Source organism: Manis pentadactyla, chromosome 3 (genome assembly GCF_030020395.1).
Source record: "Manis pentadactyla isolate mManPen7 chromosome 3, mManPen7.hap1, whole genome shotgun sequence".
NCBI lineage: Eukaryota > Metazoa > Chordata > Mammalia > Pholidota > Manidae > Manis > Manis pentadactyla.
The window spans coordinates 109,990,649-110,004,917 of NC_080021.1; the positions used below are offsets into that span (position 1 = coordinate 109,990,649).

General features: G+C 39.3%; 1 protein-coding gene across 10 annotated transcripts in view; it reads left to right on the plus strand.

Annotated features, from left to right (window-relative positions):
- Positions 1–6,836, plus strand: part of MLLT10 (MLLT10 histone lysine methyltransferase DOT1L cofactor) — a 288,476-nt gene extending 281,640 nt beyond the window's left edge. For all 10 annotated transcript variants that reach the window (XM_057498271.1, XM_036880905.2, XM_057498272.1 and 7 more), the window contains 2 exons: positions 3,017–3,211; positions 5,418–6,836. In XM_057498271.1, the coding sequence (XP_057354254.1) occupies positions 3,017–3,211; positions 5,418–5,462 (240 nt within the window). In that variant the 3' untranslated portion in view covers positions 5,463–6,836. The remainder of the gene's footprint in view (positions 1–3,016; positions 3,212–5,417) is intronic.
- The last annotated feature ends 7,433 nt before the right edge of the window (positions 6,837–14,269 follow it).

Here is a 14,269-nt window from a genome sequence, read left to right on the forward strand (position 1 = left end):
CTGTGTCTGCACTGCGGTCAGGATGGCGGGGGCTGGGTGTTCGGCAGTCCTGGGCTCCGTCTCCCTCCCGCTCTGCCTGCTCTTCTCCCGCCGGGAGCTGGGGGGAGGGGCGCTCGGGTCCCGCCGGGCCGGGGCTTGTATCTTACCCCCTTTACGAGGCACTGGGTTCTCTCAGGTGTGGATGTGGTCTGGATGTTGTCCTGTGTCCTCTGGTCTTTATTCTAGGAAGAGTTGTGTTTGTTATATTTTCATAGATATATGTGGTTTTGGGAGGAGATTTCCACTGCCTACTCACGCCGCCATCTTGGCTCCACCTCTACTGTGGCTTTATAGTAGAGCTTGAAGTCAGGGAGCGTAATCCCCCCCAGCTTTTTTCTTCCTTCACAGGGTTTCTTTGGCTATTCGGGTTCTTTGTGGTTCCATATGAATTTTAGAACAATTTTGTCTGTTTCCTGCTTTCCGGGTAGTATGCCTGTCTCCACTGCCTAAACCAGTGGGCTGAGCACACTGGTATAAGCCTCTGTGCTTTGCATTTGTAGTTTCTGTAGACAGATCTTCCCTCGGGCTGGCCTAATGCCAGGGTAGGATTTGCCAGTTTGCAAGCCAGGTTGGGCTGGCCGGAAGAAAGGCTCAGTAGGCTGCGTATCACGGAGGGGGTCCTTGGAGCTCTGTAGCCATCCAGGGAGCTGGAGCACCTGGAAATCGTGAAAGCTCCTCACCTGCTGTGTAGTGTGCACCCAGACAATTTTGTCTTCCTGTCCTTTCTCCTGAGCATTAAACTCTGTGCAATCCTTGCCCCTTTAGCAGCCGTCTTGCTAAAGGCTTCCTTGTTAGGATATCTCTCAGACTGGTCGCATTTCTTTTGTCCCAAAGCAGCTGGATATGGATCCCAGCTTTCTGCAAGCGGATGGAATCTCAGTGTCTCCAGGAATTCTGCCTGTCTTAGCTTTCCAACCCTGTATTCACACAAGTATCATGAAAGCACCATGAAATGTAGGTTTGTGCTCCCAGCACAGATCTCTGGAGCTAGGAATTCAGCAGTTCCAGGCCTTCACTCCCTCCTGTCTCCGTCTCTCTTCCACCCACCGGTGCACTGGGGTGGGGGAAGGGCTTGGGTCCTGCCGGGCCACAGCTTTGGTATGTTTCCCTGTTCCATGAGGTCTGCTGTTTTTCCAGGTGTATGCAGTCTGGCGCAGCCCTCTTCCCTGTTGCTCTTTCAGGATTAGTTGTATTAATTATATTTTTGTATTATATGTGGTTTTAGGAGGAAGCCTCTGTCTCACCTCTCACACCACCATCTTTAATCCTCTCTTGGGAATGAGGACTTAATGTGTGAGGACTGAGCCCTGCCGCATAGCCCGAGGAGGGGAATGGTTTAGTGATGGGTACTGGGGACCAGGTTTGAGAGAGATTATGGCAGAGTGGTGTCCTCGGTCCATGCCCAGAAGCGTTTTGGAGGTGGGGGTCAGCTGCGTGAGATGGCTTCTGCTGGGATAGGATAAGCTGGCTGTGAGGTTTGGCTGACTAGAAGTGTTCCACAAATGCTGTTACAGTGAGAATTACAAACTGCATTGGGTCAATAGGAAGAGGGGGTGCAAAGTGAAGATGATGTGTTGGCAACTTAGGAGGTTTCACTGTGAAAAGCAGAGACCTGGGCAGGGATGGCCTGTGTCTTCATTCTGAATATGGCTGCAAATATGCATGTCGATGGGTGTTCCCTGGTTTAGGATGGAGGGTGAATGATACCTCAGAGCAGAGTTCTGAAGGGAGAGGGGTTGAGCCCACACTCTCTGTGGTAGGGGCAGGCCGAGCAGCTTGTCAGCAGGTGGATGGCAGGAAGTTGAGGACACCCAGGTGCTTACTTGTTTGTTTCCAGGGTTGTCTTACTAGATGTTTCAGGGCTAACATGTCCAAAACTGAGCTGCTGATCTTCCAGCACAAACCTGCTCCACACACAGTGCCCTTCCCTCAGGTGATGGAGTGACCCTTCCCTCCACCCTTCCTATTACTCAAGCCGAAACCTGGCCATCCTTCACTCCTCTGTTTCCCTGATGCCTCACATTGACTCTGTCAAGAAATCCTAAGTCAGGTAGTGTCACTCTGCTCAAAATCTTCCATTGGCTTCTTTCCATGTTACTTTGAGTAAAAGCTAGTGTTTGCAGCCTGTACCACTGTGAGGCCACATTCCCCAAGTGCTTCTACTTGCTCACTGCACTTCCGCGCCTTGTCTCCTTGCTGTTTTTTGACTGCACTGGATAAGCTCCCTGAGCTCCTTAGCACCGGCTGTTCCGTCTGTGCCCCCTCCCCCCCATATCCACATAGCGATTCCCTTGTCTCCTGAGTCTGTGTCCATGTTACAACTGCCCTGAACAGTACCTCAGATGACCTCCATCCCCGCCATATGCCTACACCCACTCGTGTTTACCCTGACCCTTAGCAAGAATCATATCCTAATCTGTCTCCCTCTCCCCCCAGGGTAGGCTACATAAACGTAGGGGATTTTTTTTTCTCCACTGATATGCCTTGGAATAGTACCTGGCACATAATAAACACTCAGGAAATGAATGTGTTCTTCCTGTAAAGAACAGTCTCATAATACATCAAGAAAGCATGCTTTTTGTTGGCATGAATGAGAACTTAAGAAGGTATTTTAAGTTCCCAGAATTGTGGGAAGGATTTGACTCACATAATGTATTCTTAAGTCAAATATAGATAACTTGTGACATCCAAATTGCCACTTTCCTGATTATCATAGGTAACCTAGTGTGAATCATCTCCCATGTTTGTTTACCCTGTTTTGAAAATAAGCCATTCACTGACGATGTGGACATCTTACAGCAGGTGGTTATTGTCTAGTGCAGCATATTTTCCAGATTAGATACTTGTTTTCTTTCCTAGTATGAATGTGACTTACATTAAACAGCTAATACTAAACTAAAGAACATAGAAAGGGAGGCTTTCCTGACTGCTGGATTCCATGATGGGAACTCATCTTCTCACTTGTGTTTTTATGAAGGAGCAGCACCAGGCGCTTCTGTATCAGCTTGTACAGCAGCACCACCAGCCCGAATTACAGCAGCTGCAGATCCCAGGCCCAGCACAGATACCCATCAACAACCTGCTTGCAGGTACTCAGGCACCACCACTTCACCCAGCCACCACCAACCCCTTCCTCACCATCCATGGCGATAACGCGAGTCAGAAAGTAACGGTAAGGATCTTTGCTTTTTTATATCTAGTGAAATAATAAAAAGAATTTTATTGATTAATCAGAGGTGATTGGCTCTCCAACCTCCTCCCCGCCCCCATCTCTAAAATACTTTATTTCCGATTATTTCTTCTTAAAACCAGTTGTGTCAGTAGCTGGGTATTGTAAACACAAAGGACCTAAGACAGTCTCCTAAGTGTTATCAGTTTGAATTCGTGCATAACTTTTGAAGACTTATAATTCAGCAGTTTTCATAATAAAAATATATTTTAGTTATAGCAACAGTTGTGGGATAGTCCAATCGAATAGTTCATACTATTTGAGAATCTTTGTTTAATTAATTTAATTATAGAACTAGTCTAGGTAATTTAGGAATATTTTTATTATTGAAGTGCTTTCTAAAACTGAATTCTATTTATAATGAATATGTAAATTTTAGGGCAGTCCAATTATTCTACAGATTTTTTTAAAGAAGGAAAAATAATCATCATCTATGTAATTGAATTTAAATTATTAATTTCCTGTGAGTGATAGCATCTTACTCTTTCAATGTACCAGATAAAAATGGATGCAGAAACAGTGTACTATACATACAGTAGCATACATTTTAAGGTTGTTTCTTTCTGTTAATTCTCCCCTTCAATTAGGTCTATTTTACTGGAGTGTAATGTTTCCCCTAAACTCCAGTTCAGGGCAGAACCCTGTTAGAGGAAGGATATTGGGATATAGAATGGAGACTGGACACCAGGAGAGGGAGGAAGGGGAAGAAAGAGGTGGGAGACTTGGCAAATAACAGTGTTAAAAGTCACAATGTTTGCTATTTCCCATTATTTTGAAAGTTTGCTGTTCACTGTGCTTTTAGCCTTCAGAAACTTAAGTTTGTATTTAGTAACAAGAGTTGGTTCAAAATACAGGATTTTTGGTTTTCATTAACTCTTCAGTGTTTTGTTTGCCCCATTGTTTCTCTGGCTTCCTGATGGTGAATACTGTCACCATTACAAATCTAGTTTCCTAGTTTCTTCTCCAATGTTTTGCTGACATGGGAAATGACAGTGATTCTGTATTAATTTAGAAAATTTTGTACTGTGTTTTCATTTTTTTTCTGTGTGTGTGTGTGTGTTAAAAATGAGTTATAGGCACACCTTGGAGATAATAACTCAGGTTTGGTTTCAGACCACCACAATAAAGTAAGTCATGAATTTTTTGGTTTCCCAGTGCATATAAAAGCTATGTTTACACTATACTGTAGCTTATTGAGTATGCGATAACATCATGTCTTAAAAAAGCCATGTACATACCTTAATTTTTAAAAGTACTGCTAAAAATAACCATCATCTGAGCTTTCAGTGTTTGTAATCATTGATCACAAGGATCACAGATTACCATAACAAATATAATAATAATAATGAAAAAGTTGAAATTTTGTGAGAATTACTAAAATGTGAGACAGACGTGAAGTGAGCAAATGCTGTTGAAAAATGGCACTAGTAGACTTGCTGGACACAGGGTTACTACAAACATTCCATTTGTAAAAAAATGCAGTATCAGTGAAGCACAATAAACGAGGTATGCCTATAATTGCAAAGCTACCTTTTCCTGAGTTATGTAATATGAAATGTATTTTTAAAATGGAAAACCACAATAGCAAATAATATAAACAGAGTGTTAGTTACCTAGTGAAGAAAAAATGTAAGACAAATAATATTTATGAGTAGAATATCCTGCTATGTGCCAGGCATCTTTGTTAGATATAATAGTATGCATGATTTCAATCTTTAATGTAATCATAGGTTGTAAGCCCTTTTCTTTCTTTTATAGAGTAGTTAAAGGAGACTCAAAGAGGTTAAAGCTTAAAGGACAAATAGTACATATTGGATCAGAACTCATGACTTCTTAGTCCATAAAAAATTCATTTTCAACAGCAGCATGTCACTGTTTTTGTGGAAAAGTCAAGCTGGGGGGATGATTGCTATATTCATTACTTACGAGTTCTGCCCCATAAATAGGTACTTCTGTCTTTGTTATACTGTTGAATTTAATATAAAGCAATGATAATGTTTACCAGGAAATTTGTGTATGTATATTATGCTGAAAAGCAGCCATGCTAACTTAGTTGTAGGAGAAAAGCAATATTCAGTTAAGAGGATATTACCTCAAGTGTGAGCAAAAAATGGATTTAGCTAGTGAATCTGATTGTGTTTAACTGCAGAGACTTAATGATAAAACGGGGCCTGTTGCTCAAGAGAAAAGTTGACACTTGAGAAACATCCAGAAATTGCCTGTCCTGCTGTCCTAGCACTTCATCTGGCTGCTTTTGCAGACACCTATGAGAAATGCAACAAGAAACTACTGCACAACAAAGGATTCATTGCCACAAGGACATTCTTTTAAGGCTTTGATTGATTTTCTTGTTGCTTTTGTTGCACTGAAATGGAATTTCCATGTCCCCCACCCTTCACCCAGATTTTGTGAACTTTGAAAGAAAATTTAATAACTAACTTCTGTCAGTGAAATAATTTACATGCAATGAGTCCATCAACCTAAGAGAAATTTAATATAGTTTGTGCACAACTAATTTTGTTATAAATTGGAGAGATAAATAACAAAACTAAAGACTTGTTCCATTTATAACTATTTGATTTTGTTGTACAAGTTGGAATATGAAAATAAGATCTTTTGTTTGAGTTCAAGTATGTTTGTTGCTCTGTGAGTGAAAGCTTAAGTTTCAAGGGACTCTCCAGTTTCTTTTGCTGGAGTTTTATTGGTTAAATATTGCAAATAAATAGGTCATCAACTGGGACTTGGCAATCTTTTTTATAAAAGTTTCCTTTCTAGTGGGATTTGGCCAGTTTTAATAATCAAATTAGGATGGTCATGTCTGCTTCTGCTAAAGGTAATTTTCTTTTGCTAAATACTTTTTCATTAGTGTTAAGACCTACTCATATTTTAAGGAAACCTTCAGTTTAAGTGATTTCTAAGGCTGCTGGGGGAACCAGATCAATTCAAAGTGAAAGACTTCTTTCAGAAAGAGGGTCCACTCTGGAAACTGCTGGTAGGGTCTGGCCTGAATCAAGTGCCTGTTAGTACCTCCGTTGTGTTGCAGTGGCTGTGGATAGCCGAGCTTGCCCTGTGGTCAGGCCGTGTGAGTAGTAGGACTAGTCAAGAGTGGCGCCAGTAGCCCTCCTCATGGTTCTGCCTTTATTAAAAACTTTCTGTGCCACTGTAGATAGCTCAGGCAAAACTTACCTGGGTATTTATCCACTAATAAGTCACAAGAAAGATGAGTGGATTTGGTAAGAATTTTTTTTTTTAATTTAAACAACTTCCCATTCACTGACAGTAATTTCAAACAAAACAAGACAAAACCCTACTACTACAGTTCCTGAAACAGGTGAAATCTGTATTACAGCCCTTCCACTTCGGGTAGCCACACTCCTGGTGTGGCAGTATGGCAGAGTCTAAATTAAACAATTGGGGATGTAATCATTGAACTGTTCTTAAATGTGTGAATTATTAGTGGAAAAGACCCAGCTGTAATTAGACCTCCACTGTGTACTTAGCTGGAAGAACATGTTAATTCTGCAATATGTCTCTTGGTTAAACATTGCACAGTTGTTACCTCATTTCTGTAAATAAGGTTTTGTGAATCTGTTTTGTATTGTGAAAAATTCATAAGATAACATTGATATTTTGATTTGTAATATTTCTAATTGGTAGATTTAATTGAAAAGTAAAATTAATTTATTTTTATATGTTCAGGGGAATTTTAAAGAAAGTCAAATCTTTTGTAGATAATAAAAAAAATCAGTGTGGTTTATTTTACTTATTTAACCCACTGGTTATTATTCTGTAACAATTTGTATAAATGGTAAATTTTGAATGTGTTGTTATTTTACCTAGATGTAAAATTCCACATGTATTAAAGAAATTGTACAAAGTTTTTGTTAATAAAATTTAATAATGTTTATAATTCTGTGCCATTCTTTTCCTTCAGCATTAAGGTATAAATGACTTACAACACTGAGTAAATTTAAGGTATACACCATAACAATTTCACTTAATATATTGTGAAGTGATTGCCACAGTAAATTTAGTTGACATTCATCATCTCATACAAATAGGGAAAAAAAAGTGAGAATTAAAAATACGTTTTTTTCCTTGTGATGCTCTTAGGATTTACTCTTAATTTTCAAACATACCATGCAGCAGTGCTAACGGTAGTTGTCACCATGTGAGTTACAGCCCCAGTGCTTACCTACCTGATAACTGCAGGTTTGTATCTTTTCTTTCCTCCAATTTCCCCTGCCTCCTCCCCTCACCTCCAATAACTACAAATCTGATCTCTTCTTCTGTAAGTTAATTTTCTTTGTTTTACAAATTCCACACTTGATCATACAATATTTACCTTTCTTTCTCTGACTGATTTCACTTAGTGCATCACCTCAGAGTCTATCCATGTTGTCACAAATAAGGCTTCCTTCTTTTTTTACGACTGAATAACATTCCATCATATGTACACAAACACCCTACAATTCTTTATCCATGCATCACGTATTAGTTGTTTCCACATCTTGGCTATTCTGAGTAAAGTTACAGATATCTTTTTAAGGTAGTGTTTTCATTTCCTTTGGGTATGTTCCGAAAATGGGATTGCTGGATCATGCAGTAGTTCTATTTTTCATTTTTGAGGAACCTCCATACAGTTTACCATAGTGTCTGCACCAGTTTACAATCCAATTAACAGTGTACAGGGGCCCTTTTGTCCTTCAATGACAACCATTTTAAGAATTGTGAGATGATATCTATTGTAGTTTTGATTTGCATTTCCCTGATGATTTTGAGCACCTTTTCATGAACTTGTTAGTCATCTGTATATCTTTAGAAAAAAGTCTATTCAGGTCCTTTGTCCATTTTTTAACTGGAGTATTTGTTTTTTTGCTGTTGAGTTGTATATGAGTTCTTTCTATATTTTGGATATTAACCATTTATCAAATATATGGTCTGCAAATATTTTTTCCTACTCTGTAGGTTATCTTGTCATTTTGTTGATTTTTTTTTAAGGTATCATTGATATACACTTATGAAGGTTTCACAAGAAAAACAATGTGGTTACTACATTCACCCATATTATCAAGTCTCCCCCATACTGCATTGCAGTCACTGTCCATCACTGTAGTAAGATGCCACAGAGTCACTAATTGTCTTCTCTGAGCTACAATATCTTCCCCGTGACCTTCCCCACACCATTTGTACTAATCATAACACCTTTTCCCTCCCTCCCCACCTACCCTCCCCCACCCCCACCCCCCTTTGGTAACCATCAGTCCCTTTTTGCAGTCTGTGACTCTGCTGCTGTTTTGTTCCTTCAGTTTTGCTTCATTTTTATACTCCACAAATGAGGGAAATCATTTATTATTTGTCTTTCTCTGCCTGGCTTATTTCACTGAGCATAATACCCTCTAGCTCCATCCATGTTGCTGCAAATGGTAGGATTTGTTTCTTTCTTATGGCTGAATAGTATTCCATTGTGTATATATACCACATCTTCTTTATCCATTCATCTACTGATGGACACTTAGGTTGCTTCCATATCTTGGCTATTGTAAATAATGCTACAATGAACATAGGGGTGCATATGTCTTTTTTAGTCTGAGAACTTGTTTTCTTTGGGCAAATTCCAAGGAGTGAAATTCCTGGGTCAAATGGTATTTCTATTTTTAGTTTTTGAGGAACCTCCATATTGCTTTCCACAGTGGTTGAATAAGTTTACATTCCCACCAGCAGTGTAGGAGGGTTCCCCTTTCTCAACATCCTCACCAGCATTTGTTCTTCTTAGTCTTTTTGATGCTGGCCATCCTTACTGGTACAAGGTGATATCTCATTGTGGTTTTTTTTTTTTTTTTTTTTTTTTTAATAATTATTTTTTATTGAAGGGTAGTTGACACACAGTATTACATTACATGAGTTTCAAGTGTACAACACAGTGGTAGAACATTTATATACATAATTCTAGGTTCCAGCTATCACCCTACCAGGCTGTTACAATATCTTGACTATATTCCTTATGCTATACATTACATCCCGGTTACTAATTTATTTTACCATTGGAAGTCTGTCCTTCTTTTTTTTTTTTTTTTTTTTGTGAGGGCATCTCTCATATTTATTGATCAAATGGTTGTTAACGACAATAAAATTCTGTATAGGGGAGTCAATGCTCAATGCACAATCATTATTCCACCCCAAGCCTAATTTTTGTCAGTCTCCAATCTTCTGAGGCATAACAAACAAGTTTTTACATGTAGAACAAATTCTTACATAATGAATAAGTTACATAGTGAACAGTACAAGGGCAGTCATCACAGAAACTTTCGGTTTTGCTCATGCATTATGAACTCTAAACAGTCAGTTCAAATATGAATACTCATTTGGTTTTTATACTTGATTTATATGTGGATACCACATTTCTCTCTTTATTATTATTATTTTTAATAAAATGCTGAAGTGGTAGGTAGATACAAGATAAAGGTAGAAAACATAGTTTAGTGTTGTAAGAGAGCACATGTAGATGATCAGGTGTGTGCCTGTAGACTATGTGTTAATCCAAGCTAGACCAGGGCAATAAAACATCCACGTATGCAGAAGATTTCTCTCAGAACGGGGGGGTGAGGTTCTAAGCCTCACCTCTGTTGATCCCCAATTTCTCACCTGATGGCCCCCCTGCGACTGTGCCTGTCTTAGGTTGTTCCTCCCTTGAGGAATCTTACCCGTCTCTGGCTAACCAGTCATCTTCCGGGGCCATACAAGGAAATGTGAAGTTGGTAAGTGAGAGAGAAGCCTTATTGTTTGAAAAAGTTAGCTTTTTACTTCTTTGCATATTTATGCCCTGTGGCTTCTATGCCCAGCATTTGTCTTGAGGTATCTTTACCACTTGGAAGAATTATGATACTCGGTAAATTTGATATGAGGCACGAATTCTATTTAAGGGTTGTAATTAGGAAGGAAGAAGAAAAGCTATAGAAGTAGCAGGCGGAAGAAAACATGGGAAGATTGATTATTTCTTTGATATATCTTCTTGTAGAGTAACTTCAGCATGTATAGGTTTTAAGCTACTACTTAAATTGCACACACACATTAACATAATAGGAGTATAGTTATATAACCAAAGCATATCTGTAATTACCAGCCATCTGCAGTGAAACCAAGAAAACCAGTTAGGCACCTTAGGCATTTGTGAAAACTTATCTATGATATGGTGGATATTGTCCAAATGAACTTGAACAGTCTGAGAGAAATCAGACAAATTAAAACAACCCATTCCTGGGGACTGTTCACATGCCATATGTTCTTTTAACAATAAATAGTTTGTAGTTGTAAGACTTTGGAGTGCTACAATTTGCACTTCTCCAAATTCTTGGTTGAGTTCCAACAGTATAGATCCAGTCCAATTTTGTTGTTTTACTGTATGCACAGGCCAGCTTAGATATCTCCTTCCTCATTCCCATGGCAAGTCCAGGAACTGGTGGGATGAGTGCATCTACAGCTGTAGCAGTGCGTGGATCTTTGTTGGGGTTTTTTGATGATCATCTTCTGGCATGAGTCTTCCAGAGGGTGCAGATGTTGGAAGTTCTTTTTCATATCGTATCTTAGTTCATTTTCGGGGTAGCCCAATTAGGCTTTGATCCTCTGTACAAACACAAACAGACCCTTTGCCTACACTTTTATATGCCCTTTATACCCTTGTGTAGAACTCGTTGGAGGTCACCACACAGGAACTGCCTTTTTTTTTTTTTTTGTAATCATTAATCTACACTTACATGATGAATATTATGTTTACTAGGCTCTCCCCTATACCAGGTCTCCCCTATAAACCCCTTTACAGTCACTGTCCATCAGCATAGCGAAATGTTGTAGAATCACTACTTGTCTTCTCTGTGTTGTACAGCCTTCCCCTTTCTCCCATCCCCCATGCATGCTAATCTTAATACCCCCCTACTTCTCCCCCCCTTATCCCTCCCTACCCACCCATCCTCCCCAGTCCCTTTCCCTTTGGTACCTGTTAGTCCATTTTTGCGTTCTGTGATTCTGCTGCTGTTTTGTTCCTTCAGTTTTTCCTTTGTAGTTATATTCCACAGATGAGTGAAATCATTTGGTATTTCTCTTTCTCCGCTTGGCTTGTTTCACTGAGCATAGTACCCTCCAGCTCCATCCATGTTGCTGCAAATGGTAGGATCTGCCCTTTTCTTATGGCTGAGTAGTATTCCATTGTGTATATGTACCACATCTTCTTTATCCATTCATCTATCGATGGACATTTAGGTTGCTTCCAATTCTTGGCTATTGTAAATAGTGCTGCGATAAACATAGCGGTGCATTGGTCTTTCTCAAACTTGATTGCTGCATTCTTAGGGTAAATTCCTAGGAGTGGAATTCCTGGGTAAAATGGTAAGTCTGTTTTGAGCATTTTGATGTACCTCCATACTGCTTTCCACAATGGTTGAACTAACTTACATTCCCACCAGCAGTGTAGGAGGGTTCCCCTTTCTCCACAGCCTCGCCAACATTTGTTGTTGTTTGTCTTTTGGATGGCAGCCATCCTTACTGGTGTGAGGTGATACCTCATTGTAGTTTTAATTTGCATTTCTCTGATAATTAGCGATGTGGAGCATCTTTTCATGTGTCTGTTGGCCATCTGTATTTCTTTTTTGGAGAACTGTCTGTTCAGTTCCTCTGCCCATTTTTTAATTGGGTTATTTGTTTTTTGTTTGTTGAGGCGTGAGAGCTCCTTATATATTCTGGACGTCAAGCCTTTATCGGATGTGTCATTTTCAAATATATTCTCCCATACTGTAGGGATCCTTCTTGTTCTATTGATGGTGTCTTTTGCTGTACAGAAGCTTTTCAGCTTAATATAGTCCCACTTACTCATTTTTGCTGTTGTTTTCCTTGCCCGGGGAGATATGTTCAAGAAGAGGTCACTCATGTTTATGTCTAAGAGGTTTTCGCCTATGTTTTCTTCCAGGAGTTTAATGGTTTCATGGCTTACATTCAGGTCTTTGATCCATTTTGAGTTTACTTTTGTATATGGGGTTAGACAATGGTCCAGTTTCATTCTCCTACATGTAGCTGTCCAGTTTTGCCAGCACCACCTGTTGAAGAGACTGTCATTTCGCCATTGTATGTCCATGGCTCCTTTATCAAATATTAATTGACCATATATGTCTGGGTTAATGTCTGGATTCTCTAGTCTGTTCCATTGGTCTGTGGCTCTGCTCTTGTGCCAGTACCAAATTGTCTTGATTACTATGGCTTTATAGTAGAGCTTGAAGTTGGGGAGTGAGATCCCCCCTACTTTATTCTTCTTTCTCAGGATTGCTTTGGCTATTCGGGGTCTTTGGTGTTTCCATATGAATTTTTGAATTATTTGTTCCAGTTCATTGAAGAATGTTGCTGGTAGTTTCATAGGGATTGCATCAAATCTGTATATTGCTTTGGGCAGGATGGCCATTTTAACGATATTAATTCTTCCTAGCCACGAGCATGGGATGAGTTTCCATCTGTTAGTGTCCCCTTTAATTTCTCTTAAGAGTGACTTGTAGTTTTCAGAGTATAAGTCTTTCACTTCTTTGGTTAGGTTTATTCCTAGGTATTTTATTTTTTTTGATGCAATTGTGAATGGAGTTGTTTTCCTGATTTCTCTCTCTGTTGGTTCATTGTTAGTATATAGGAAAGCCACAGATTTCTGTGTGTTGATTTTGTATCCTGCAACTTTGCTGTATTCCGATATCAGTTCTAGTAGTTTTGGGGTGGAGTCTTTAGGGTTTTTTATGTACAGTATCATGTCATCTGCAAATAGTGACAGTTTAACTTCTTCTTTACCAATCTGGATTCCTTGTATTTCTTTATTTTGTCTGATTGCCGTGGCTAGGACCTCCAGTACTATGTTAAATAACAGTGGAGAGAGTGGGCATCCCTGTCTAGTTCCCGATCTCAGAGGAAATGCTTTCAGCTTCTCGCTGTTCAATATAATGTTGGCTGTGGGTTTATCATAGATGGCCTTTATTATGTTGAGGTACTTGCCCTCTATTCCCATTTTGCTGAGAGTTTTTAACATGAATGGATGTTGAACTTTGTCAAATGCTTTTTCAGCATCTATGGAGATGATCATGTGGTTTTTGTCTTTCTTTTTGTTGATGTGGTGGATGATGTTGATGGACTTTCGAATGTTGTACCATCCTTGCATCCCTGGAATGAATCCCACTTGGTCATGGTGTATGATCCTTTTGATGTATTTTTGAATTCGGTTTGCTAATATTTTGTTGAGTATTTTTGCATCTACGTTCATCAGGGATATTGGTCTGTAGTTTTCTTTTTTGGTGGGGTCTTTGCCTGGTTTTGGTATTAGGGTGATGTTAGCTTCATAGAATGAGTTTGGGAGTATCCCCTCCTCCTCTATTTTTTGGAAGACTTTAAGGAGAATGGGTATTATGTCTTCCCTGTATGTCTGATAAAATTCCGAGGTAAATCCATCTGGCCCGGGGGTTTTGTTCTTTGGTAGTTTTTTGATTACCTCTTCAATTTCATTGCTGGTAATTGGTCTGTTTAGATTTTCTGTTTCTTCCTGGGTCAATCTTGGAAGGTTATATTTTTCTAGGAAGTTGTCCATTTCTCCTAGGTTTCCCAGCTTGTTAGCATATAGGTTTTCATAGTATTCTCCAATAATTCTTTGCATTTCCGTGGGGTCCGTCGTGATTTTTCCTTTCTCGTTTCTGATACTGTTGATTTGTGTTGACTCTCTTTTCTTCTTAATAAGTCTGGCTAGAGGCTTATCTATTTTGTTTATTTTCTCGAAGAACCAGCTCTTGGTTTCATTGATTTTTGCTATTGTTTTATTCTTCTCAATTTTATTTATTTCTTCTCTGATCTTTATTATGTCCCTCCTTCTGCTGACCTTAGGCCTCATCTGTTCTTCTTTTTCCAATTTCGATAATTGTGACATTAGACCATTCATTTGGGATTGCTCTTCCTTTTTTAAATATGCTTGGATTGCTATATACTTTCCTC